Consider the following 27,162-nt stretch of genomic DNA (forward strand, 5'->3'; position numbering starts at 1 on the left):
GTTAACCCCTGCAGTCCCGGATACAGTCCCCGGCCCTCCCCTCTATCTGACAGTTAACCCCTGCAGTCCCGGATACAGTGCCCTGTCCTTCTCTCTATCTGACAGTTAACCCCTGCAGTCCCGGATACAGTCCCCTGTCCTTCACGCTATCTGATAGTTAACCCCTGTTGTCCCGGATACAGTCCCCTGTCCTTCCCTCTATCTGACAGTTAACCCCTGTTGTCCCATATACAGTCCCCTGCCCTCTCCTCTATCTGACAGTTAACCCCTGCAGTCCCGGATACAGTCCCCTGTCCTTCCCTCTATCTGACAGTTAACCCCTGTTGTCCCATATACAGTCCCCTGCCCTCCCCTCTATCTAAGAGTTAACCCCTGTTGTCCCATATACAGTCCCCTGCCCTCTCCTCTATCTGACAGTTAACCCCTGCAGTCCCGGATACAATGCCCTGTCCTTCTCTCTGACAGTTAACCCCTGCAGTCCCGGAAGCAGTCCTGAATACAGTCCCCCGCGTTTCTCTCTTTCCAGGACTGTTAACCCCTTCGCGCCGCGCACAGTGCGGAGCTGGGACACACGCTCTCACTACAGAGCGACACACCTAAACCCCGCCCCGTCCCGTCAGCAGCCAATCAGCGCGGGGTCCCGTCCCCCTCCCCGGGCGCTGATTGGCTGTGGCGGCATGTCAGCGGTGTGTGTGGCCGCTCCGCGCCCCGGACTCCGGCAATCACTCTGAGGAAGCGGCGGCGGCTGCAGCTTCTTCCCCGGCCGGGATCCCGAGCATGGCCGTGTCCGCGCCCCCTCCCCCAGTGCTGAGCCCGGCGGAGTCTCCGCGGCCGCTGCTGAGCGGATACAGTCCGGGTCCCGGAGGCGGCGGTGGCGGCAGTGAGTGCCGGATGGTGGAGGTGCACGGGGTCCGGGTGGCGTCCTTCGTGCTGGACGGGCAGGAGCTGATCTGTCTGCCGCAGGTGTTCGAGCTCTTCCTGAAGCACCTGGTGGGCGGGCTGCACACCGTCTACACCAAGCTCAAGCGGCTGGACATCACCCCGGTGGTGTGCACGGTGGAGCAGGTGCGGGTCCTGCGGGGGCTGGGGGCCATCCAGCCGGGGGTCAACCGCTGCAAGCTCATCACTCGCCGGGACTTCGAGACGCTGTACCAGGACTGCACCAACGCCAGGTCAGAGCCGCGTACCCCATAGTGTATAACTGTACCCCATAGTGTATAACTGTACCCCATAGTGTATAACTGTACCTCATAGTGTATAACTGTACCCCATAGTATATAACTGTACCTCATAGTATATAACTGTACCTCATAGTGTATAACCCTGTACCAGGACTGCACCAACGCCAGGTCAGAGCCGCGTACCCCATAGTGTATAACTGTACCCCATAGTGTATAACTGTACCCCATAGTATATAACTGTACCTCATAGTATATAACTGTACCTCATAGTGTATAACCCTGTACCAGGACTGCACCAACGCCAGGTCAGAGCCGCGTACCCCATAGTATATAACTGTACCTCATAGTATATAACTGTGCCTAATACTGTATAACCCTGTACTGCACCAACGCCAGGTCAGAGCCGCGTACCCCATAGTGTATAACTGTACCTCATAGTATATAACTGTGCCTAATACTGTATAACCCTGTACTGCACCAACGCCAGGTCAGAGCCGCGTACCTCATAGTATATAACTGTACCCCATAGTATATAACTGTACCCCATAGTATATAACTGTACCCCATAGTATATAACTGTACCTCATAGTATATAACACTGTACTGCACCAACGCCAGGTCAGAGCCGCGTACCTCATAGTGTATAACTGTGGTACCTCATAGTATATAACTGTACCTCATAGTGTATAACTGTGGTACCTCATAGTATATAACTGTACCTCATAGTATATAACTGTGGTACCTTATACTATATAACTGTACCTCATAGTATATAACTGTACCTCATAGTGTATAACTGTACCTCATAGTATATAACTGTGGTACCTCATAGTATATAACTGTACCTCATAGTATATAACTGTACCTCATAGTATATAACTGTACCTCATAGTATATAACTGTACCTCATAGTATATAACTGTACCCCATAGTATATAACTGTACCTCATAGTATATAACTGTACCTCATAGTATATAACTGTACCTCATAGTATATAACTGTACCTCATAGTATATAACTGTACCTCATAGTATATAACTGTACCCCATAGTATATAACTGTACCTCATAGTATATAACTGTACCTCATAGTATATAACTGTTCCTAATACTGTATAACCCTGTACTGCACCAACCCCAGGTCAGAGCCGCGTACCCCATAGTGTATAACTGTACCTCATAGTATATAACTGTACCTCATAGTGTATAACTGTACCTCATAGTATATAACTGTACCTCATAGTGTATAACTGTACCTCATAGTGTATAACTGTACCTCATAGTATATAACTGTACCTCATAGTATATAACTGTACCTCATAGTATATAACTGTACCTCATAGTATATAACTGTACCTCATAGTGTATAACTGTACCTCATAGTATATAACTGTACCTCATAGTATATAACTGTACCTCATAGTATATAACTGTACCTCATAGTATATAACTGTACCTCATAGTGTATAACTGTACCTCATAGTATATAACTGTACCTCATAGTATATAACTGTACCTCATAGTATATAACTGTACCTCATAGTGTATAACTGTACCTCATAGTATATAACTGTACCTCATAGTATATAACTGTACCTCATAGTGTATAACTGTACCTCATAGTGTATAACTGTACCTCATAGTGTATAACTGTACCTCATAGTGTATAACTGTACCTCATAGTGTATAACTGTGGTACCTCATAGTGTATAACTGTACCTCATAGTGTATAACTGTACCTCATAGTATATAACTGTACCTCATAGTGTATAACTGTACCTCATAGTATATAACTGTACCTCATAGTATATAACTGTACCTCATAGTATATAACTGTACCTCATAGTGTATAACTGTGGTACCTCATAGTGTATAACTGTGGTACCTCATAGTGTATAACTGTACCTCATAGTGTATAACTGTACCTCATAGTATATAACTGTACCTCATAGTGTATAACCCTGTACCAGGACTGCACCTGCGCCAGGTCAGAGCCGCGTACCCCATACTGTCTTATAGTTTAACCTGTACCTCATAGTATAACTTTATGCCTCATAGTATAACCCTGTGCCCCGTACCTTATAGTATAACCCTGTGCCCCGTACCTTATAGTATATCCCTGTGCCTCGTACCTTATAGTATAATCCTGTGCCTCGTACCTTATAGTATAACCCTGTGCCTCGTACCTTATAGTATAACCCTGTGCCCCGTACCTTATAGTATAACCCTGTGCCTCGTACCTTATAGTATAACCCTGTGCCCCGTACCTTATAGTATAACCCTGTGCCTCGTACCTTATAGTATAATCCTGTGCCTCGTACCTTATAGTATAACCCTGTGCCTCGTACCTTATAGTATAACCCTGTGCCTCGTACCTTATAGTATAACCCTGTGCCTCGTACCTTATAGTATAACCCTGTGCCCCGTACCTTATAGTATAACCCTGTGCCCCGTACCTTATAGTATAACCCTGTGCCCCGTACCTTATAGTATAACCCTGTGCCCCGTACCTTATAGTATAACCCTGTGCCCCGTACCTTATAGTATAACCCTGTGCCTCGTACCTTATAGTATATCCCTGTGCCTCGTACCTTATAGTATATCCCTGTGCCTCGTACCTTATAGTATAACCCTGTGCCTCGTACTGTGTGCTTTATACTACAACTGTGTATCTCTTAGTATATGAGGTATTCTACAGCTCGTGCCTCACATGTACTATACCTTGTGTGTCCACGTCTCATTATACACATTATATACTTCATACCTCACATTATACCTCATGTACTATACATACTTCAGGCGTCTTATACGTCATGGGTATTACGTCTCATGCCTCACATATACTATACCTCATGTACTATACCTCATACCTCACATGTACTATACCTTGTGTGTCCACTTCTCATTATACACATTATATACGTCATGCCTCACATGTACTATACGTCATGCCTCACATGTACTATACGTCATGCCTCACATGTACTATACGTCATGCCTCACATGTACTATACGTCATGCCTCACATGTACTATACGTCATGCCTCACATGTACTATACGTCATGCCTCACATGTACTATACGTCATGCCTCACATGTACTATACGTCATGCCTCACATGTACTATACGTCATGCCTCACATGTACTATACGTCATGCCTCACATGTACTATACCTACCTCAGGTGTACTACAACTCCTGTATGCTATATATAAATGTATTATACTGCTCATCTGGAGGATACCCCTGTCTACCTCACTTGGTGCTAAACTTTGCTTCATACCAGTGCTCTCCAACCTCTCAGGAAATGCTGGAACTTGTAGTCTTCTAAGAAGTGGGACCCCGCAAGTTTGTGCCTAAGACCACTTCAGTACTGTGCCCTCTGTATATTGTGCCTCAGATCACCCTCTATACTGTTCCCCTGTATACTGTGCCTAAGACCACCACCTATACTGTGCCCCTGTATACTGTGCCTAAGACCACCCTCTATACTGTGCCCCTGTATACTGTGCCTGAGACCGCCCTCTATATTGTGCCCCTGTATACTGTGCCTAAGACCACCCTCTATATTGTGCCCCTGTATACTGTGCCTGAGACCACCCTCTATATTGTGCCCCTGTATACTGTGCCTGAGACCACCCTCTATATTGTGCCCCTGTATACCTGAAACCACCTGTATACTGTGCTCCCTGTAAAATGTACAGAGACCCTCTATACTGTTCCCCCTGTATACTGTACCTGAGACACTCTATACTGTGCTCCCTGTATACTTAGCCTGAGACCACCTGTATACTGTGCTCCCAGTAAAATGTACTTGAGACACCTTGTATACTGTGCCCCTATATGCTGTACCTGAGACCACCTCTATACTGTGCCCCTGTATACTGAGCCTGAGACCACCTCTATACTGTGCCCCTGTATACTGAGCCTGAGATCACCTCTATACTGTGCCCCTGTATACTGAGCCTGAGATCACCTCTATACTGTGCCCCTGTATACTGAGCCTGAGATCACCTCTATACTGTGCCCCTGTATACTGAGCCTGAGACCACCTCTATACTGTGCCCCTGTATACTGAGCCTGAAACCACCTCTATATTGTGCTACCTGTATACTGAGCCTGAGATCACCTCTATACTGTGCTACCCGAGACACCTTGTATACTGTGCCACCTCTATATTATGTGCCCCTCAATTATGTGCCCCCTGTATACTCTACAGTACTGCACTACTCCACACTGCCCCTTACTGTCTCAGAGTTTCACCATTGTACCTCTCTTGCCTCTTCTCCTTTATAGTGGTGGAGGTGTTATTGGTGTTAGGCGTAGTAGTATTAATACTGGTGGTGGTAGTAGTGATTATGGTGGTGGTGGTAGTAGTGATTATGGTGGTGGTGGTAGTAGTGATTGTGGTGGTGGTAGTAGTGATTGTGGTGGTGGTGGTAGTAGTGATTGTGGTGGTGGTGGTAGTAGTGATTGTGGTGGTGGTGGTAGTAGTAGTGATTGTGGTGGTGGTGGTGGTGGTAGTAGTGATTGTGGTGGTAGTACTAGTGATTGTGGTGGTGGTGGTGGTAGTAGTGATTGTGGTGGTGGTAGTAGTGATTATGGTGGTGGTGGTGGTAGTAGTGATTGTGGTGGTGGTGGTAGTAGTGATTGTGGTGGTGGTGGTTGTGATTATGGTGGTGGTGGTAGTAGTAGTGATTATGGTGGTGGTGGTGGTTGTAGTAGTAGTGATTGTGGTGGTGGTGGTGGTAGTAGTGATTATGGTGGTGGTGGTGGTGGTTGTAGTAGTAGTGATTATGGTGGTGGTGGTAGTAGTGATTATGGTGGTGGTGGTAGTAGTGATTATGGTGGTGGTAGTAGCAGTGATTATGGTGGTGGTGGTAGTAGTAGTGATTATGGTGGTGGTGGTAGTAGTGATTATGGTGGTGGTGGTAGTAGTGATTATGGTGGTGATGGTAGTAGTGATTATGGTGGTGGTAGTGGTGATTATGGTGGTGGTAGTAGTAGTAGTGATTATGGTGGTGGTAGTAGTAGTGATTATGGTGGTGGTGGTAGTAGTAGTGATTATGGTAATAGTAGTGATTATGGTGGTGGTGGTAGTGATTATGGTGGTGGTAGTGATTATGGTGGTGGTAGTGATTATGGTGGTGGTGGTAGTAGTAGTGATTATGGTAATAGTAGTGAATATGGTGGTGGTAGTGATTATGGTGGTGGTAGTGATTATGGTGGTGGTAGTAGTAGTTTAGCAGTGCTTCGCTCTTATCCTCCTCGTCCTCTCTATGTACAGCCCCGCACGTCTCAGCTGATTATGGAGCGTCTCTATTCAGTGCGGCTGCCGGGACTGTGAGCTCCTAGAGATGCCTGATATACAGTGTGTACATGGCCTTATAGCAGACCCCAGAGCACCATGAGTATATACTGTACAGGGCTGTATATACTGCTCTTTATATAGTGTCTCCTCCTGTACAGGTCTGTATATACAGTATATACTGCTCTTTATATAGTGTCTGCTCCTCCTGTACAGGGCTGTATATACTGCTCTTTATATAGTGTCTCCTCCTGTACAGGTCTGTATATACAGTATATACTGCTCTTTATATAGTGTCTGCTCCTCCTGTACAGGGCTGTATATACTGCTCTTTATATAGTGTCTCCTCCTGTACAGGTCTGTATATACAGTATATACTGCTCTTTATATAGTGTCTGCTCCTCCTGTACAGGGCTGTATATACTGCTCTTTATATAGTGTCTCCTCCTGTACAGGTCTGTATATACAGTATATACTGCTCTTTATATAGTGTCTCCTCCTGTACAGGTCTGTATATACAGTATATACTGCTCTTTATATAGTGTCTCCTCCTGTACTGGTCTGTATATACAGTATATACTGCTCTTTATATAGTGTCTGCTCCTCCTGTACAGGGCTGTATATACAGTATATGCCGTTCTTTATATAGTGCTCCATATACCCCATCCTGAAACATTTATTGTATTGTTTTTATATTATATTGTGTTTTATTACATTACAGATAATATATAGATGTGACCTGCAGTCCTATGTAACACCACAGATAACACAGTGATAACTCTCTGAGTACAGATAATATATAGATGTGACCTGCAGTCCTATGTAACACCACAGATAACACAGTGATAACTCTCTGAGTACAGATAATGTAGTAGATGTGTCCTGCAGTCCTATGTAACACCACAGATAACACAGTGATAACTCTCCGAGTACAGATAATGTATAGATGTGACCTGCAGTCCTATGTAACAGCACACATAACACAGTGATAACTCTCTGAGTACAGATAATGTATAGATGTTACCTGCAGTCCTATGTAACACCACAGATAACACAGTGATAACTCTCTGAGTACAGATAATGTATAGATGTGACCTGCAGTCCTATGTAACAGCACAGATAACACAGTGATAACTCTCTGAGTACAGATAATGTAGTAGATGTGACCTGCAGTCCTATGTAACACCACAGATAACAGTGATAACTCTGAGTAGGTTTAGCCTGCAGTCCCATGTAACATCATAGGGGACTCCGGTTGGTATCACTGGTGTCTGATAAATGACAGTCTTGTAGGAGTTGTATCCTGGCTCAGGTCCTGGGTGCGGTGTGGCGGTTTTCTTGCAGTGACGCCTGTTGTTACCGGTGCAGTGTGATTGTGGAGGGGTCTTATCCCGAGGGGTCTTGGATACCCCCCCTCCTCCCCCAGCGCGGTCCGGTCACCAGAGCTCGGGGACAAGTTTTCAGTTTAATGTTGGGAAATTTCTAATGTACAGTTAAGGTTCTGGTCACGTTATGTCAGCAGAATAAATGGTGCGCGGCAGATAATGGGAGCAACCCAGGATCTGTTATGTCTGTATGTATATATGTATACTCTTGTATCTATATGTGTGTAATGTATATATGTATACTCTTGTATCTATATGTGTGTAATGTATATATGTATACTCTTGTATCTATATGTGTGCAGTGTGTAATGTATATATGTATACTCTTGTATCTATATGTGTGCAGTGTGTAATGTATATATGTATACTCTTGTATCTATATGTGTGTAATGTATATATGTATACTCTTGTATCTATATGTGTGCAGTGTGTAATGTATATATGTATACTCTTGTATCTATATGTGTGCAGTGTGTAATGTATATATGTATACTCTTGTATCTATATATGTGTAGTGTGTAATGTATATATGTATACTCTTGTATCTATATGTGTGTAGTGTGTAATGTATATATGTATACTCTTGTATCTATGTGTGTGCAGTGTGTAATGTATATATGTATACTCTTGTATCTATATGTGTGTAATGTATATATGTATACTCTTGTATCTATATGTGTGTAATGTATATATGTATACTCTTGTATCTATATGTGTGTAATGTATATATGTATACTCTTGTATCTATATGTGTGTAATGTATATATGTATACTCTTGTATCTATATGTGTGTAATGTATATATGTATACTCTTGTATCTATATGTGTGTAATGTATATATGTATACTCTTGTATCTCCTGACATGTATGTGTGCGGTGTTTAATGTATATATGTATACTCTTGTATCTATGTGTGTGCAGTGTGTAATGTAGATATGTATACTCTTGTATCTATATGTGTAGTGTGTAATGTATATATGTATACTCTTGTATCTCCTGAAATGTATGTGTGCAGTGTGTGATGTATATATGTATACTCTTGTATCTATGTGTGTGCAGTGTGTAATGTATATATGTATACACTTGTATCTCCTGACATGTATGTGTGCGGTGTGTAATGTATATATGTATACTCTTGTATCTATATGTGTGCACTGTGTAATGTATATATGTATACTCTTGTATCTATATGTGTGCACTGTGTAATGTATATATGTATACTCTTGTATCTATATATGTGCACTATGTAATGTATATATGTATACTCTTGTATCTATATGTGTGCACTGTGTAATGTATATATGTATACTCTTGTATCTATATGTGTGCAGTGTGTAATGTATATATGTATACACTTGTATCTCCTGACATGTATGTGTGTGGTGTGTAATGTATATATGTATACTCTTGTATCTATATGTGTGTAGTGTGTAATGTATATATGTATACTCTTGTATCTATATGTGTGTAGTGTGTAATGTATATATGTATACTCTTGTATCTATATGTGTGCAGTGTGTAATGTATATATGTATACTCTTGTATCTATGTGTGCAGTGTGTAATGTATATATGTATACTCTTGTATCTATATGTGTGTAGTGTGTAATGTATATATGTATACTCTTGTATCTATGTGTGTAATGTATATATGTATACTCTTGTATCTATATGTGTGCAGTGTGTAATGTATATATGTATACTCTTGTATCTATGTGTGCAGTGTGTAATGTATATATGTATACTCTTGTATCTATATGTGTGCAGTGTGTAATGTATATATGTATACTCTTGTATCTATATGTGTGTAGTGTGTAATGTATATATGTATACTCTTGTATCTATATGTGTGCAGTGTGTAATGTATATATGTATACTCTTGTATCTATATGTGTGCAGTGTGTAATGTATATATGTATACTCTTGTATCTATATGTGTGCAGTGTGTAATGTATATATGTATACTCTTGTATCTATATGTGTGTAGTGTGTAATGTATATATGTATACTCTTGTATCTATGTGTGTGCAGTGTGTAATGTATATATGTATACTCTTGTATCTATATGTGTGTAGTGTGTAATGTATATAGGTATACTCTTGTATCTATATGTGTGTAGTGTGTAATGTATATATGTATACTCTTGTATCTATATGTGTGTAGTGTGTAATGTATATATGTATACTCTTGTATCTATATGTGTGTAATGTATATATGTATACTCTTGTATCTATATGTGTGCAGTGTGTAATGTATATATGTATACTCTTGTATCTATATGTGTGTAATGTATATATGTATACTCTTGTATCTATATGTGTGTAGTGTGTAATGTATATATGTATACTCTTGTATCTATATGTGTGCAGTGTGTAATGTATATATGTATACTCTTGTATCTATATGTGTGTAATGTATATATGTATACTCTTGTATCTATATGTGTGCAGTGTGTAATCCTGTGAATTGCTCTGTATTGTGCCGTCCACCTGTTCTGCTGCTGTTTAGTCTGATCGCTGACATGATACATAGTGACAGTCTGTACACTCCTGTTGTATATACCATGTATACAGCCTGCACATGGTATACTTAAACATACAGGGTCTAAGGTGTATGTTATATGTACCTTAAGTGTCCCGTATTTACAGTGTGCACCATTTATGCTATATATTAGTATATACCAAGTATATTCTATATCCTGAATGTCCTATACAGTCATGGCCGTAAATGTTGGCGGCACCCCTCTTCTTCTTTCTCACAGAAAAGGATTGCAGTAACACATGTTTTGCTATACACATGTTTATTCCCTTTTTGTGTATTGGAACTAAACCAAAAAAGGGAGGAAAAAAAGCAAATTGGACATAATGTCCCCAAACTCCAAAAATGGTCTGGACAATATTATTGGCCCCTTAACTTAATATTTGGTTGCACACCCTTTGGAAAAAAATTACTGAAATCAGTGACTTTCTATAACCATCAATAAGCTTCTTACACCTCTCAGCCGGAATGTTGGACCACTCTTCCTATAACCATGAATAAGCTTCTTACACCTCTCAGCCGGAATGTTGGACCACTCTTCCTTTACAAACTGCTCCAGGTCTCTTATTGGACGGCGCCTTTTCCCAACAGTAATTATAAGATCTCTCCACAGGTGATCAATGGGATTTAGATCTGGACTCATTGCTGACACTTCAGAACTCTCCAGCGCTTTGTTGTCATCCATTTCTGGGGCTTTTTGACGTATGTTTGGGGTCATTGTCCTGCTGGAAGACCCAAGATCTCAGAAACACAAACCCAGCTTTCTGACACTGGGCTGTACAGTGCGACCCAAAATCCATTGGTAATCCTCAGATTTCATGATGTCTTGTACACATTCAAGGCCCCCAGTGCCAGAGGCAGCAAAACAACCCAAAACATCATTGACCTCCATCATATGTCACTGTAGGTCCTGTGCTCTTTTCTTTGTAGGCCTCATTCTGTTTTCGGTAAACAGTAGAATGATTTGCTTTACCAAAAATCTCTATCTTGGCCTCATCTGTCCACAAGATGTTTTCCCAGAAGGATTTTGGTTACTCAAGTTCATTTTGGCAAAATGTAGTTTTGCTTTATGTCTCTGTGTCAGCAGTGGGGTCCTCCTGGGTCTCCTCCATAGTGGGGTCCTCCTGGGTCTCCTCCATAGTGGGGTCCTCCTGGGTCTCCTCCATAGTGGGGTCCTCCTGGGTCTCCTCCATAGTGGGGTCCTCCTGGGTCTCCTCCATAGTGGGGTCCTCCTGGGTCTCCTCCATAGTGGGGTCCTCCTGGGTCTCCTCCATAGTGGGGTCCTCCTGGGTCTCCTCCATAGTGGGGTCCTCCGGGGTCTCCTCCATAGTGGGGTCCTCCGGGGTCTCCTCCATAGTGGGGTCCTCCGGGGTCTCCTCCATAGTGGGGTCCTCCTGGGTCTCCTCCATAGTGGGGTCCTCCTGGGTCTCCTCCATAGTGGGGTCCTCCTGGGTCTCCTCCATAGTGGGGTCCTCCTGGGTCTCCTCCATAGTGGGGTCCTCCTGGGTCTCCTCCATAGTGGGGTCCTCCTGGGTCTCCTCCATAGTGGGGTCCTCCTGGGTCTCCTCCATAGTGGGGTCCTCCGGGGTCTCCTCCATAGTGGGGTCCTCCGGGGTCTCCTCCATAGTGGGGTCCTCCGGGGTATCCTCCATAGTGGGGTCCTCCGGGGTCTCCTCCATAGTGGGGTCCTCCTGGGTCTCCTCCATAGTGGGGTCCTCCTGGGTCTCCTCCATAGTGGGGTCCTCCGGGGTCTCCTCCATAGTGGGGTCCTCCGGGGTCTCCTCCATAGTGGGGTCCTCCGGGGTCTCCTCCATAGTGGGGTCCTCCGGGGTCTCCTCCATAGTGGGGTCCTCCGGGGTCTCCTCCATAGTGGGGTCCTCTGGGGTCTCCTCCATAGCGTTTCATTTCATTTAAATGTTGACAGTTTGCGCTGACACTGATGCTCCCTGAGTCTGCAGGACAGCTTGAATATCTTTGGAACTTGTTTGGGGCTGCTTATCCACCATCCGGACTATCCTGCGTTGACACCTTTCATCTATTGTTCTCTTCCGTCCACGCCCAGGGAGATTATCGACAGTGCTATGGGTTGTAAACTTCTTGATAATGTTGCGCACTGTGGACAAAGGCAAATCTAGATCTCTGGAGATGGACTTGTAACCCTGAGATTGTTGATATTTTTCCACAATTTTGGTTCCCAAGTCCTCAGACAGTTCTCTTCTCCTCTTTCTGTTGTCCATGCTTAGTGTGGTGCACACAGACACACAATGCAAAGACTAAGTGAACTTCTCTCCTTTTTATCTGCTTTCAGGTGTGATTTTTTTCTATTGCCCACACCTGTTACTTGCCCCAGGTGAGTGTAAAGGAGCATCACATGCTTGAAAAAATCTTATTTTTCCACAATGTTTAAAGGGTGCCAATAATTTTGTCCAGCCCATTTTTGGAGTTTTGTGACATTATGTCCAATTTGCTTTTTTCCTCCCTTCTTTGGTTTAGTTCCAATACACACAAAGGGAATAAACCTGTGTTACTGCAATCCTTTCCTGTGAGAAATACTTCATTTTATAGGAAAAATGTCAGGGGGGACAACATTTACAGCCATGACTGTATATCCTGGAAATACCAAATATACTCTATATGTGTGTAATAGGTGTAGGCGTGTAACATTGGTGTGTGTGTGTGTGTGTGTGTGAGTATATAGTTGGAGATATTATAATCATACCTGTGCCGCGTGGGCATAGTGCAGGTACCTCCTGAGACGGGGCATGTACTTCTGGGGTTATGTACAACACATTAGCCTCGGTAAATAATAGGGGTCCTATGGATCTGTTCTAACACTTTCCCTGCATCTTATCCGCTTATGTTATACAGACACAACCTGAGGACCAGCATGTGCTACCAATCAGTAACCACCCGGCCCCCTGTGCCCTATAGTCAGGCTGGTATATAGAGGTATCGGCGCTGGGGGTGTCATGTGTCACAACTCATAATGTACCACTGGGTGTGTTACATAGGACTGCAGGTCACATATACTACATTATCTGTACTCAGAGAGTTATCACTGTGTTATCTGTGGTGTTACATAGGACTGCAGGTCACATCTACTACATTATCTGTACTCAGAGAGTTATCACTGTGTTATCTGTGGTGTTACATAGGACTGCAGGTCACATCTATACATTATCTGTACTCAGAGAGTTATCACTGTGTTATCTGTGGTGTTACATAGGACGCAGGTCACATCTACTACATTATCTGTACTCAGAGAGTTATCACTGTGTTATCTGTGGTGTTACATAGGACTGCAGGTCACATCTATACATTATCTGTACTCAGAGAGTTATCACTGTGTTATCGGTGGTGTTACATAGGACTGCAGGTCACATCTAATACATTATCTGTACTCAGAGAGGTATCACTGTGTTATCTGTTGTTACATAGGACTGCAGGTCACATCTACTACATTATCTGTACTCAGAGAGTTATCACTGTGTTGTCTGTGGTGTTACATAGGACTGCAGGTCACATCTATACATTATCTGTACTCAGAGAGTTATCACTGTGTTATCTGTGGTGTTACATAGGACTGCAGGTCACATCTACTACATTATCTGTACTCAGAGAGTTATCACTGCATTTTCTATGGTGTTGCATAGGACTGCAAGTAACATTTACTACAGCTCTGGTTACTATCCGTACTCCGTTATCATATTGCCCAAATGTAGCTCCGAATAACCACTTCAGCTCTGCTTCATCTATGACTCTCATTCCCCTTTTGCGGTGAGTTGACGCTTTCTAATGTTTTTTCTGGTGTGAAGTGTCGCACGGCGCAGAGTTATTAATGAGAAGTGTTTGCAGAATAGATGTCCTAATAGAGCTGAATGTGATGTGTGTGCACCAGAGATAACCCCGTCACCACCGCTGCGTACATCATCCCGGCTCATATCTACAGGTGTCACAGGTGAAGCTGAGCTGAGTTTGTCATTTCATTGAGCTACGTTGCGAGAACAGGTTTCGGAGGATGCGCCACATCTGGATCTCTGTGAATCAAAAGATGTTACAAATGTTAGATTGTATTGTCTTCAATGATGTGTGTAACAATGTAAGTCGGCGCATATATGTGTATATGTAATCTATATTGATGATGATGGGGGGGGTTGTCCTTGTTGGGGGTTGTAGTACTGGAACCTTTGTGGATTGTAGTCGGATTTTCATCACTGTTGTTACTTTTCTGATTGTATCTTTAGGCTGTTTATTATCATCATCATCATCATCATCATGACCATATTGGGTCTCTTTAGGGCCCCTGGTTGGGGTCTTGCTGACGCTCAGTGACTACTCTCTGATTCCGATTGCATTAGTTTTGTGCCGGGGTCTCAGGATAAGTGATTTTTTTCATAGAGATGAAAAGCGTCCTGACCCCGCAGTGTGGCCCTCCTGCCGCTGACAGCACGGTCATTTCTTCGCAGCCCCCCCCCCCCCCCTTAAAACTTCAAGGGGACAATGGTGGAATGTCTGAATCTGGGTCACTGGGGGAAGTGGCCGCTGCCAACCTCCATTTATACAGTTGGCAGCTTCACAGCCTTTTTATTCACAAAAAAAAAAAAAAAAATACAAAAAAAAAAAAAAAAAAAAATTTGAGGCCCTAATTAAAAAATCAAAGAATTAAAAAAAATTAAAAATTTGAGGCCCTAATTAAAAGAATTACATGAAGTGCGCCAGATTCCAGATGAGCCCTGGAGGGGGCAGAAATGGGAAGCAGTGCTGAATCCGGTCACTTACTGCTCCCAGCCCCGGTGATAGAGTGCAAGCTCTGCGATGCTGGACAGGCGCCAACTCTGGAAATAAACTATTTATTGTGTAATATATAACTAATACATTAAGAACATTAAATTGATTTTGAAAAAATGTGTGTGTGTGTGTGAGTGTATGTATAATATATATATATATATATATATATATATATATATATATATATATATATATATGTATATATATATATATATATATAGTTAGTTTTAGTTAAAAAGTGTGTGTGTATATATATGTATATATATGTGTGTGTGTGTGTGTATATATATATATATATATATATATATATATATATTATATATATATCGAACTTTTTTATTTAAATATATTTATTTAAATAAATATATATTATATTATATATAACTTTTTTATTTAAATATATTTATTTAAATAAATATATATATATATATATTTTTTTTTTTTTCATATCTATTATAGCATTTTTTTCTCTCGAAACAGTGGGCCTCCAGCTGTTGCAAAACTACAACTCCCAGTATGCCCGGACAGCCTCCGGCTGTCCGGGCATGCTGGGAGTTGTAGTTTTGCAATAGCTGGAGGAGGCACACTGTTTAGGAAACACTGTTATAGCCTTGCACCGTGCATTATCGTAGTATCCTCGATTTATTCTGGATGTAATAGTCTAGAAATTCTTATAATCCAACATGTGCTTTAAGGTTGGGTTCATCTGCCGCAGATTTGTTGAAAAAAAAAATGTCGGTAGCTGTAAATTGGTTCTCTTTATCTGATAGGACGTATTTAAGATGAATGGGACGGTGACAGTAAACATTGCCCTAATCATAGAAATGTAAAATAATAAGGAATTTCTCAAATATTCAAAATAAATAAAAATAATTAAAAAATGCAAAATATATCTATCTCTTTCTATCTATATATAAAAATTGTGTGCGTGTATATATGTGTGTGTGTATATATATATATATATATATATATATATATATATGCACACACATATCTATATAGATAGAGATAGATAGATAGAGATAATATATATATATATATATATATATATATATATATATATATAGATCTTTATATACATATATACATAAACAATGTAACATCTGTAAATTAGTTAAAATGCTGAAAAACTAAAATTATATGTAGATCCGCTCTGCGGCGCTTTGGCTGTGACTTGAGATACAATGTGTATCTGCTGTATACATGATAGATTACAATGTATCATTGTAATCCACCGGGTATAGTATTCATGTTAGTGTTGAGCACGGATATTCGTAATGCAAATTTTTATCGGGAATATTGACACTTTGCGATTTCGTGAATATTTAGAATATAGTGTTATATAGTTGTAATGATGAATATTATTTTTTTGGGTTTTTTTCACATGCGAATTTACATTGCGGAGAAAAAAAAGTGAACAAACATAGCGAATATGCGAATTTCGTCAACATAGGACGAATAATCGTCAAGATATTCGCAAAATATTGTGAATTTGAATATGGCCCCTGCCGCTTATCACTAATTTATGTATTGTATTTGTACATGAACCCCGATGACACTGAGCCATGTTCCCTCCAAGCTTCTCATTGGCCGTGCGTAATCACTTGACCAACAAGTCAGGGGGGGGGGGGGGTTGTGTTCATAGGTTAGTGGGGGGGGGGGGGGGGGGCATGGATAGCTGAACGTTAAGGTTCTACTCACACGTACAGTATTCTGCGCAGATTTGATGCACGGGAATTGAAGCTCCGCTCAGTCATTGAGTTTACATTGAAATCTGCAGCAGAAAATCCTGCGCATTAAATCTGCGCAGAATACTGTACGTGTGAATAGACCCGTAAGGGTGTGTTCACACATGCGTCCTTTTGCTCCAGATTTGCTGCTGCAGATTTTGTTCCCCATTGACTTCAGTGACAGTAGATCTGTAGCTGAAAATGCAGACGTATAAACGCACCCTTAAAGCAGATTTTTGTGCAGATTTTCTGCAGCTTATTTTATCATTGACTTACCGGCAAAAAATAAAAAAATAAGCAGCAGAAAATCTGCAGCAAAATCTGCACTAAAATCCGTAGCAAATCCGCTTGTGTGAAGGAGCCCTTATAATGTATCCGGTCTGGACAATGCTCTGAGAGCTAAATATGTTATCAACACTAGTCTCTCTGATGGGTTTGCAACAATGTATCAGTCTGGAGTCCATGGTATTTAATCTCCCACAGAAACTGGATACAATTGTGACAAAGTCTGAGCTGTGAGAAGTATTAGATCTGGACAGGTGTAAATGAAGTGTTCTTGTTCACTGACAGTAAGCAGAGATGTGTTTAAAATTGAACACACAAAAGGGGGTAAGTTATCGATGTCTGAACCCAGCACAGACTGGGAAAATTAGAAAAAACTGTTTCACAAGCTGTAGGTTCTGCTTAGGGTATACCTAGTGAGGAAAGGGGGACCCCCCAGACGCCATACAAATCATTAGTCTTGGTAAATCTCATCCCAAAGTATATTAGAAAGTTGTAGAACTTTTTAATATGTAAAGATAAAATTGGTTTGTGGGTACGGAGGGGTGATGTCTGTATAATATATATATTTATAAATATATATAGTGTGTGTGTATGTGTGTGTGTGTGTGTGTGTGTGTGTGTGTATATATATATATATATATATATATATATATATATATATATATATATAATATAATTACATACATCTATCTATCTCCTGGCCCATCACTGATCTGACACCCGGTGCCCGAACTCGCCCCGGGTGGATCTCAGGTTCCCATTGACCCGTCCAGCGGATTTACTTGTCCACACAGATTGTATGTGGCGGGGCTGATGAGGGAACACACAGGCTCATAGAAGGTAACTGGGGCTTTAAATAAAGACAATGGCTGGCATTTATCATTGTAGGTGTAAGTAAAGCATTTATTATTGTAGATGTAAGTGAAGCATTTATCAATGTAGGTGTATGTGAAGCATTTATCATTGTAGGTGTATGTGAAGCATTTATCATTGTAGGTGTAAGGGAAGCATTTATCATTGTAGGCGTAAGGGAAGCATTTATCATTGTAGGTGTAAGTGAAGCATTTATCATTGTAGGTGTAGGTGAAGCATTTATCATTGTAGGTGTAGGTGAAGCATTTATCATTGTAGGTGTAAGTGAAGCATTTATCATTGTAGGTGTAAGTGAAGCATTTATCATTGTAGGTGTAAGTGAAGCATTTATCAATGTAGGTGTAAGTGAAGCATTTATCATTGTAGGTGTAAGTGAAGCATTTATCATTGTAGGTGTAAGTGAAGCATTTATCATTGTAGGTGTAAGTGAAGCATTTATCATTGTAGGTGTAAGTGACGTATTTTTCTACACCTTTTTTTTTGTGTGCTGGTAATGTGTAGGAGCCCCAAATTTCTGAAATGGTCACAGAGTATTTGATAAATTTAGTGCAGGTCACATTTTCTGAAATTTCTCTCTTCACATACACCAAAAAAAGCTAAGCTAAGTCTGGGCTGGTGTAGTTTGAGACTTTTCAGTGGCTTTGCACCTTTTTTGCGCCTTTTCACAGGCGCAGTTCATAAAACCCTTTCTTATCATGTGTATGGCCAAAATCAGTGGATCGCAACTCCAAATCAGCAGAAATGTGTAAACCAAAAGGCGCAAATAAACTCTGCTTGCGCTTTTTTTGCACCTTTTCTAGACACAAAAAAAAAACAGTCTAAAGACGATGACAAATGTCGAACATTATTTTATTCCACTGACCGTCTGGACCTTAATTTAAGAGCTCGGTAATAATGCGGCGCCTCTGATCAGCCCGGCGGTGCCAGGATCCTAATCACAGGCTGCTGGCAAATGTGCGCGGGTAGTTATTATAATGTATTATAATGTTTATTTCTATGGTCTGAATCTGTTCACACTTTTCCAATTGAACAGGACTACGTTATAGAACCATGTTGGTTTTTTATTTTATTTTATTTTTTCTATTTTTGCACTAGTAAAGAAATATAATCATTTTGGGGGGTTATTTTTTTGTCGGTATTACTAGTATTTGTATAATCCTAGTGAGATAGAATTCACAATTTTAGTGAAAGTTTGAGCAGACCTGACATTTTCTTTAAAACTTTTGAAAAAAAAATAAAATAAAAAAATAAAAAGATATAATACATTTTTGTAGAAGTTTGAATATTTTTCATATTACAGTTTGCTTTAACTGTACTTAGTCTCTATCGGGAGGAACTAATGTGGTGTGAAAGGATTAAACGTCATTGAAATGAGTAATTGTCGCCCTCCACCAACCAACCTGTGCTTCATGACCTGACCTCTGCTGCTCCTCCTGTCAGTTTTCTCTCTATCCTACCGTCTTTGGGAATTATTCATTGAATACATTGATTTGTATCGTTGCTTGCAGTGTTTTCCAACTAGGGTGCCTCCAGCTGTTGCAAAACTAAAACTCCCAGCATGCCCAGACAGCCTTCGGCTGTCTGGGCATGCTGGGAGTTTTAGTTTTGCAACAGCTGGAGGCAACCTGGTTAGGAAGCACTGCTTTAAGGGTATGTTCTCACTGGGTTGACTATGATGGGGATTTTCCACAGAGGATTTACATGTGAAAAATCCACTGCTTATTACAGTTTCCACTAATTTCCACAATTTTTTTAATGACGAAAACCGCCAGGTTTGCCGCACTGTCAAATAGAGAATTATGAGATGCTAAAACCACTTGGAGTTTTTTTTTCCTTTGAAGTTTTTTTTATTTAATTTTCTTGGGTGTTTTATTTTTTATTTTTTTTTTTTAATTTTTAAATATTTTTTTGTAAAATGTTTTGGCTTTGTGGCAGTTTCCCAAAAATTGGAACATGTTGAGACTATTGGTCTTGTTGTTTCTCTCCCAAATGCCATAAACGCCATGTGAATTTTTATTTTTTTTTCTGCAATCCTAAAATAAAAAAAATTCTTGATGAAAACATGATGAAAAAAATCACATGACAAAACACTACGTCCACTATTTAAAAAAAATAAAGGAAAAAAAAAATTTAAGAAAAAAAAGCCACAAGAACTGCCTCCTTGGAGCACAAAATGAATGGGAGTTTTTATGTGCTGTTATTTTTTTCAGGTGGGAAAAAAAAAAAAGAATTTTGAGGTAAAGTCGCAACTGCGAATATTGAATAAAAAAAAAAATATATGAAAAATAAACCTGCAGGATTTCTGCCCTGTGTGAACAATACCCAGAAGTGTTGGTGTACAGACTGTGGAGCTCCAGACAACCATGCTGCAAGTTGTAGTTTTGCAACATCTGAGATCCACAGGGTAGATACCTTTTGCCCTATAGCAGTGTTTCCCAACCAGGGTGCCTCCAGCTGTTGAAAATCTTCAACTCCCAGCCAACAGCTGTCTGGGCACGCTGGGAATTGTAGTTTTGCAACAGCTGGAGGCACCCTGGTTGGGAACCACTGCCCTATAGTCTCAAAAGAGGAAACCGGTCTTTCTTGTCAAAACCTCTGTTAAGCATCTGTCCACATGAAGACTTTTCCGTAGAAGAATATTTAAGTGTTTACATACCACAACTGCAGATTTTTGGCTGTGGATTTTCTGCTGCTGAAAATCTGCAGCATATTCACCCTGTGTGCACAGTACTTCCCTCCTGACTCATTTGTTGACCTCACTCGTTACAGTGTAGCAGTGCAGATACATTGATTCCTCTGCTTAGTACAGTGTTTCCCAACCAGGATGCCTCCAGCTATTGCATGCTGGGAGTTGTAGTTTTCCAACAGCTGGAGGCACCCTGGTTTGGAACCACTGCCCTATAGTCCAAGAAGAGGAAACTTTTTTTTTTCTTTTCTTGTGAAAACCTCTGTTTAGCATCTGTTCACACAGAGACTTTTCTGCAGAAGGTTATTTTAGTGTTTACTCACCATAACTGCAGATTTTTGGCTGTGGAATTTCTGCTGCTGAAAATCCACAGCATATTCACCCTGTGTGCATAGTGTATCCATCCTGACTCATTTGTTGACCTCACTTGTTACAGTGTAGCAGTGCAGATACAATGATTCCTCTTCTTAAAACGGTGTTTCCCAACCAGGATGCCTCCAGCTGTTGCAAAACTACAATTCCCAGCATGCCGGGACAGCCAAAGGCTATGCAAAGGCTATACAAACTACAATGTCCACATGAAGACTTTTCCGCAGAAGAATATTTAAGTGTTTACATACCACAACTGCAGATTTTTGGCTGTGGATTTTCTGCTGCTGAAAATCCGCAGCATATTCGCCTTGTGTGCACAGTACTTCCCTCCTGACTCATTTGTTGACCTCACTCATTACAGTGTAGCAGTGCAGATACATTGATTCCTCTGCTTAGTACAGTGTTTCCCAACCAGGATGCCTTCAGCTGTTGTTGCCTGCTGGGAGTTGTAGTTTTCCAACAGCTGGAGGCACCCTGGTTGGGAAACACTGCCCTATAGTCTCAAAAGAGGAAACCTGTCTTTTTTTGTCAAAACCTCTGTTTAGCATCTGTCCACACAAAGACTTTTCCGTAGAAGAATATTTTAGTGTTTACACACCACAACAGCAGATTTTTGACTGTGGATTTTCTGCTACTGAAAATCTGCAGCATATTCACCCTCTGTGCACAGTGTTTCCCTTCTGACTCACTCTTTGACCTCACTCGTTACAGTGTAGCAGTGCAGATACATTGATTCCTCTGCTTAGTACCGTGTTTCCCAACCAGGATGCCTCCAGCTGTTGTCGCATGCTGGGAGTTGTAGTTTTCCAACAGCTGGAGGCACCCTGGTTTGGAACCACTGCCCTATAGTCCAAGAAGAGGAAACTTTTTTTTCTTTTCTTGTGAAAACCTCTGTTTAGCATCTGTTCACACAGAGACTTTTCCACAGAAGGATATTTTAGTGTTTACACACCATAACTGCATATTTTTGGCTGTGGATTTTCTGCTGCTGAAAATCCGCAGCATATTCACCCTGTGTGCATCGTGTTTCCCTCCTGACTCCTACAGTGCAGCAGTGCAGATACATTGATTCCTCTGCTTAGTACAGTGTTTCCCAACCATGATGCCTCCAGCTGTTGCAAAACTACAATTCCCAGCATGCCGGGACAGCCAAAGGCTATGCAAAGGCTATACAAACTACAATGTCCACATGAAGACTTCTCCGCAGAAGAATATTTAAGTGTTTACATACCACAACTGCAGATTTTTGGCTGTGGATTTTCTGCTGCTTAAAATCCGCAGCATATTCGCCCTGTGTGCACAGTACTTCCCTCCTGACTCATTTGTTGACCTCACTCGTTACAGTGTAGCAGTGCAGATACATTGATTCCTCTGCTTAGTACAGTGTTTCCCAACCAGGATGCCTCCAGCTGTTGCATGGTGGGAGTTGTAGTTTTCCAACAGCTGGAGGCACCCTGGTTTGGAACCACTGCCCTATAGTCCAAGAAGAGGAAACTTTTTTTTTTTTTTTTCTTTTCTTGTGAAAACTTCTGTTTAGCATCTGTTCACACAGAGACTTTTCCACAGAAGGATATTTTAGTGTTTACACACCATAACTGCATATTTTTGGCTGTGGATTTTCTGCTGCTGAAAATCCGCAGCATATTCACCCTGTGTGCATCGTGTTTCCCTCCTGACTCCTACAGTGCAGCAGTGCAGATACATTGATTCCTCTACTTAGTACAGTGTTTCCCAACCAGGGTGCCTCCAGCTGTTGCAAAACTACAACTCCCAGCATGCCGGGACAGCCAAAGGCTTTGCAAAGGCTATACAAACTACAATGTCCACATGAAGACTTCTCCGCAGAAGAATATTTAAGTGTTTACATACCACAACTGCAGATTTTTGGCTGTGGATTTTCTGCTGCTGAAAATCTGCAGCATATTCACCCTGTGTGCACAGTACTTCCCTCCTGACTCATTTGTTGACCTCACTCGTTACAGTGTAGCAGTGCAGATACATTGATTCCTCTGCTTAGTACAGTGTTTCCCAACCAGGATGCCTCCAGCTATTGCATGCTGGGAGTTGTAGTTTTCCAACAGCTGGAGGCACCCTGGTTTGGAACCACTGCCCTATAGTCCAAGAAGAGGAAACTTTTTTTTTTCTTTTCTTGTGAAAACCTCTGTTTAGCATCTGTTCACACAGAGACTTTTCTGCAGAAGGTTATTTTAGTGTTTACTCACCATAACTGCAGATTTTTGGCTGTGGAATTTCTGCTGCTGAAAATCCACAGCATATTCACCCTGTGTGCATAGTGTATCCATCCTGACTCATTTGTTGACCTCACTTGTTACAGTGTAGCAGTGCAGATACAATGATTCCTCTTCTTAAAACGGTGTTTCCCAACCAGGATGCCTCCAGCTGTTGCAAAACTACAATTCCCAGCATGCCGGGACAGCCAAAGGCTATGCAAAGGCTATACAAACTACAATGTCCACATGAAGACTTTTCCGCAGAAGAATATTTAAGTGTTTACATACCACAACTGCAGATTTTTGGCTGTGGATTTTCTGCTGCTGAAAATCCGCAGCATATTCGCCTTGTGTGCACAGTACTTCCCTCCTGACTCATTTGTTGACCTCACTCATTACAGTGTAGCAGTGCAGATACATTGATTCCTCTGCTTAGTACAGTGTTTCCCAACCAGGATGCCTTCAGCTGTTGTTGCCTGCTGGGAGTTGTAGTTTTCCAACAGCTGGAGGCACCCTGGTTGGGAAACACTGCCCTATAGTCTCAAAAGAGGAAACCTGTCTTTTTTTGTCAAAACCTCTGTTTAGCATCTGTCCACACAAAGACTTTTCCGTAGAAGAATATTTTAGTGTTTACACACCACAACAGCAGATTTTTGACTGTGGATTTTCTGCTACTGAAAATCTGCAGCATATTCACCCTCTGTGCACAGTGTTTCCCTTCTGACTCACTCTTTGACCTCACTCGTTACAGTGTAGCAGTGCAGATACATTGATTCCTCTGCTTAGTACCGTGTTTCCCAACCAGGATGCCTCCAGCTGTTGTCGCATGCTGGGAGTTGTAGTTTTCCAACAGCTGGAGGCACCCTGGTTTGGAACCACTGCCCTATAGTCCAAGAAGAGGAAACTTTTTTTTCTTTTCTTGTGAAAACCTCTGTTTAGCATCTGTTCACACAGAGACTTTTCCACAGAAGGATATTTTAGTGTTTACACACCATAACTGCATATTTTTGGCTGTGGATTTTCTGCTGCTGAAAATCCGCAGCATATTCACCCTGTGTGCATCGTGTTTCCCTCCTGACTCCTACAGTGCAGCAGTGCAGATACATTGATTCCTCTGCTTAGTACAGTGTTTCCCAACCATGATGCCTCCAGCTGTTGCAAAACTACAATTCCCAGCATGCCGGGACAGCCAAAGGCTATGCAAAGGCTATACAAACTACAATGTCCACATGAAGACTTCTCCGCAGAAGAATATTTAAGTGTTTACATACCACAACTGCAGATTTTTGGCTGTGGATTTTCTGCTGCTTAAAATCCGCAGCATATTCGCCCTGTGTGCACAGTACTTCCCTCCTGACTCATTTGTTGACCTCACTCGTTACAGTGTAGCAGTGCAGATACATTGATTCCTCTGCTTAGTACAGTGTTTCCCAACCAGGATGCCTCCAGCTGTTGCATGGTGGGAGTTGTAGTTTTCCAACAGCTGGAGGCACCCTGGTTTGGAACCACTGCCCTATAGTCCAAGAAGAGGAAACTTTTTTTTTTTTTTTTCTTGTGAAAACTTCTGTTTAGCATCTGTTCACACAGAGACTTTTCCACAGAAGGATATTTTAGTGTTTACACACCATAACTGCATATTTTTGGCTGTGGATTTTCTGCTGCTGAAAATCCGCAGCATATTCACCCTGTGTGCATCGTGTTTCCCTCCTGACTCCTACAGTGCAGCAGTGCAGATACATTGATTCCTCTACTTAGTACAGTGTTTCCCAACCAGGGTGCCTCCAGCTGTTGCAAAACTACAACTCCCAGCATGCCGGGACAGCCAAAGGCTTTGCAAAGGCTATACAAACTACAATGTCCACATGAAGACTTCTCCGCAGAAGAATATTTAAGTGTTTACATACCACAACTGCAGATTTTTGGCTGTGGATTTTCTGCTGCTTAAAATCCGCAGCATATTCGCCCTGTGTGCACAGTACTTCCCTCCTGACTCATTTGTTGACCTCACTCGTTACAGTGTAGCAGTGCAGATACATTGATTCCTCTGCTTAGTACAGTGTTTCCCAACCAGGATGCCTCCAGCTGTTGCATGCTGGGAGTTGTAGTTTTCCAACAGCTGGAGGCACCCTGGTTGGGAACCACTGCCCTATAGTCCAAGAAGAGGAAACTTTTTTTTTCTTTTCTTGTGAAAACTTCTGTTTAGCAGCTGTTCACACAGAGACTTTTCCACAGAAGGATATTTTAGTGTTTACACACCATAACTGCATATTTTTGGCTGTGGATTTTCTGCTGCTGAAAATCCGCAGCATATTCACCCTGTGTGCATCGTGTTTCCCTCCTGACTCCTACAGTGCAGCAGTGCAGATACATTGATTCCTCTGCTTAGTACAGTGTTTCCCAACCAGGGTGCCTCCAGCTGTTGCAAAACTACAACTTCCAGCATGCCCGGACAGCCAAAGGCTGTCCGGGCATGCTTGGAGTTGTAGTTTTGCAACAGCTGGAGGCACCCTGGTTGGGAAACACTGATTTAGTAACAAGAGACACCTCAGGCAGGTGACAATTCTTCATGTCCCCTCTTGTGGGTGATAAACGCTGAATGGTCGTGTGGTCTGTGATCCGGTCGTGTGTCCTTGCACTTTGTGACGTGTTCACATTTATCACTGTCTGTTTATGGGGACCCCCCCCCCCCCCTCTCATGTTTACAGCAGCCCAGACCCCCTTTGGAGCCCTGGCACACATCACCGCTCCTGTTGCATATTCAGCAGTGTTATTCACCAGTCTCTCTCTATATTTTTTTTTTCCTCCTTTTTCTTCCTTTTCAGTGTCGGGACCTGTACAAATCTCTGTCGCTTCAAATCAAGCCCCTTCTGCGGAGACAACATAATGTTTAGTCGCGTTTCGCTCCAGAAAGGGGAAACGCAGCATTTACACCCAATAAGGCTGATTGTGGCAGCGCATGCAAATGTGCTTTTGATTTCCCTCTCTCTCTTTGCACTTTTTTCCATTTGAATTGATCCTGCATTAATTTGGCGGCGCGGCTGTGTGAGGCTGCAGATGTTGCCCTGTGTTTAATAAATCAATGAGACAGATCTGAATGAATCACTTCACATAGATTCTGCCTCTTGGTTTGATGTCTGCAAGTTATTCTTAGCTTGTTATCATGACAGATGCATTAATGTCCTATACACTGTCAGCAATCAGCCGAGAGGTTGGAGCCATTTAAAGCGACAGCGGCGCGGAAAAAAAATATTAACAATGTTGCAAAAAAAAAAAATAATAATAATAATTATAATAAATTAATTTTGAAGAGAGAAAAATGATAGAGAAATCCAAGTCGGTGCTTGGCCCACTTTATTAGGGTCTTTATTAGGAGACGCAATCTTTTAGTAGGTCAGAAAATGTTATTTTACTGAAACAGTAGTAGATGCTGGGAACCAACTTCCAGCAGATGTGGTAAATCCACAGTAAGTGAATGGAATCCTGCTTCGGATAAACATCTATCTACCGTAAGGAAATAATATAAGGGCGGACTACATAGACCAGGGAGTCAGGGAGAACCGCCTTCTGTCACAATGTAGCTATAAATGAATACAATGGATCAATCTGTAACACTTGTTTTTGTTAATTAAAGCCAATGGGTAAAAAATAAAAAATAAATCCAATAAAAATGCACTGAAAAATTTAAGGGGTTATCCAGGAAAAAAACTTTTTTTTTTTATATATCAACTGGCTCCAGAAAGTTCAACAGATTTGTAAATTACTTCTATAAAAAAAAAATCTTAATCC

General features: G+C 41.6%; 1 protein-coding gene across 5 annotated transcripts in view; it reads left to right on the forward strand.

The window, feature by feature from the left end:
* Positions 1–570: 570 nt before the first annotated feature.
* DACH2 (dachshund family transcription factor 2) overlaps positions 571–27,162 on the forward strand; it is a 446,138-nt gene continuing 419,546 nt past the window's right edge. The window contains exon 1 of one of the 5 annotated variants that reach the window (XM_056538671.1): positions 571–1,172. In XM_056538671.1, coding sequence (XP_056394646.1) covers positions 778–1,172 — 395 coding nt within the window. In that variant the 5' untranslated portion in view covers positions 571–777. The remainder of the gene's footprint in view (positions 1,173–27,162) is intronic. The other 4 variants (XM_056538672.1, XM_056538674.1, XM_056538670.1 and 1 more) reach the window with 4 other exon arrangements.

This window comes from Hyla sarda, chromosome 9 (genome assembly GCF_029499605.1).
Source record: "Hyla sarda isolate aHylSar1 chromosome 9, aHylSar1.hap1, whole genome shotgun sequence".
Lineage (NCBI taxonomy): Eukaryota > Metazoa > Chordata > Amphibia > Anura > Hylidae > Hyla > Hyla sarda.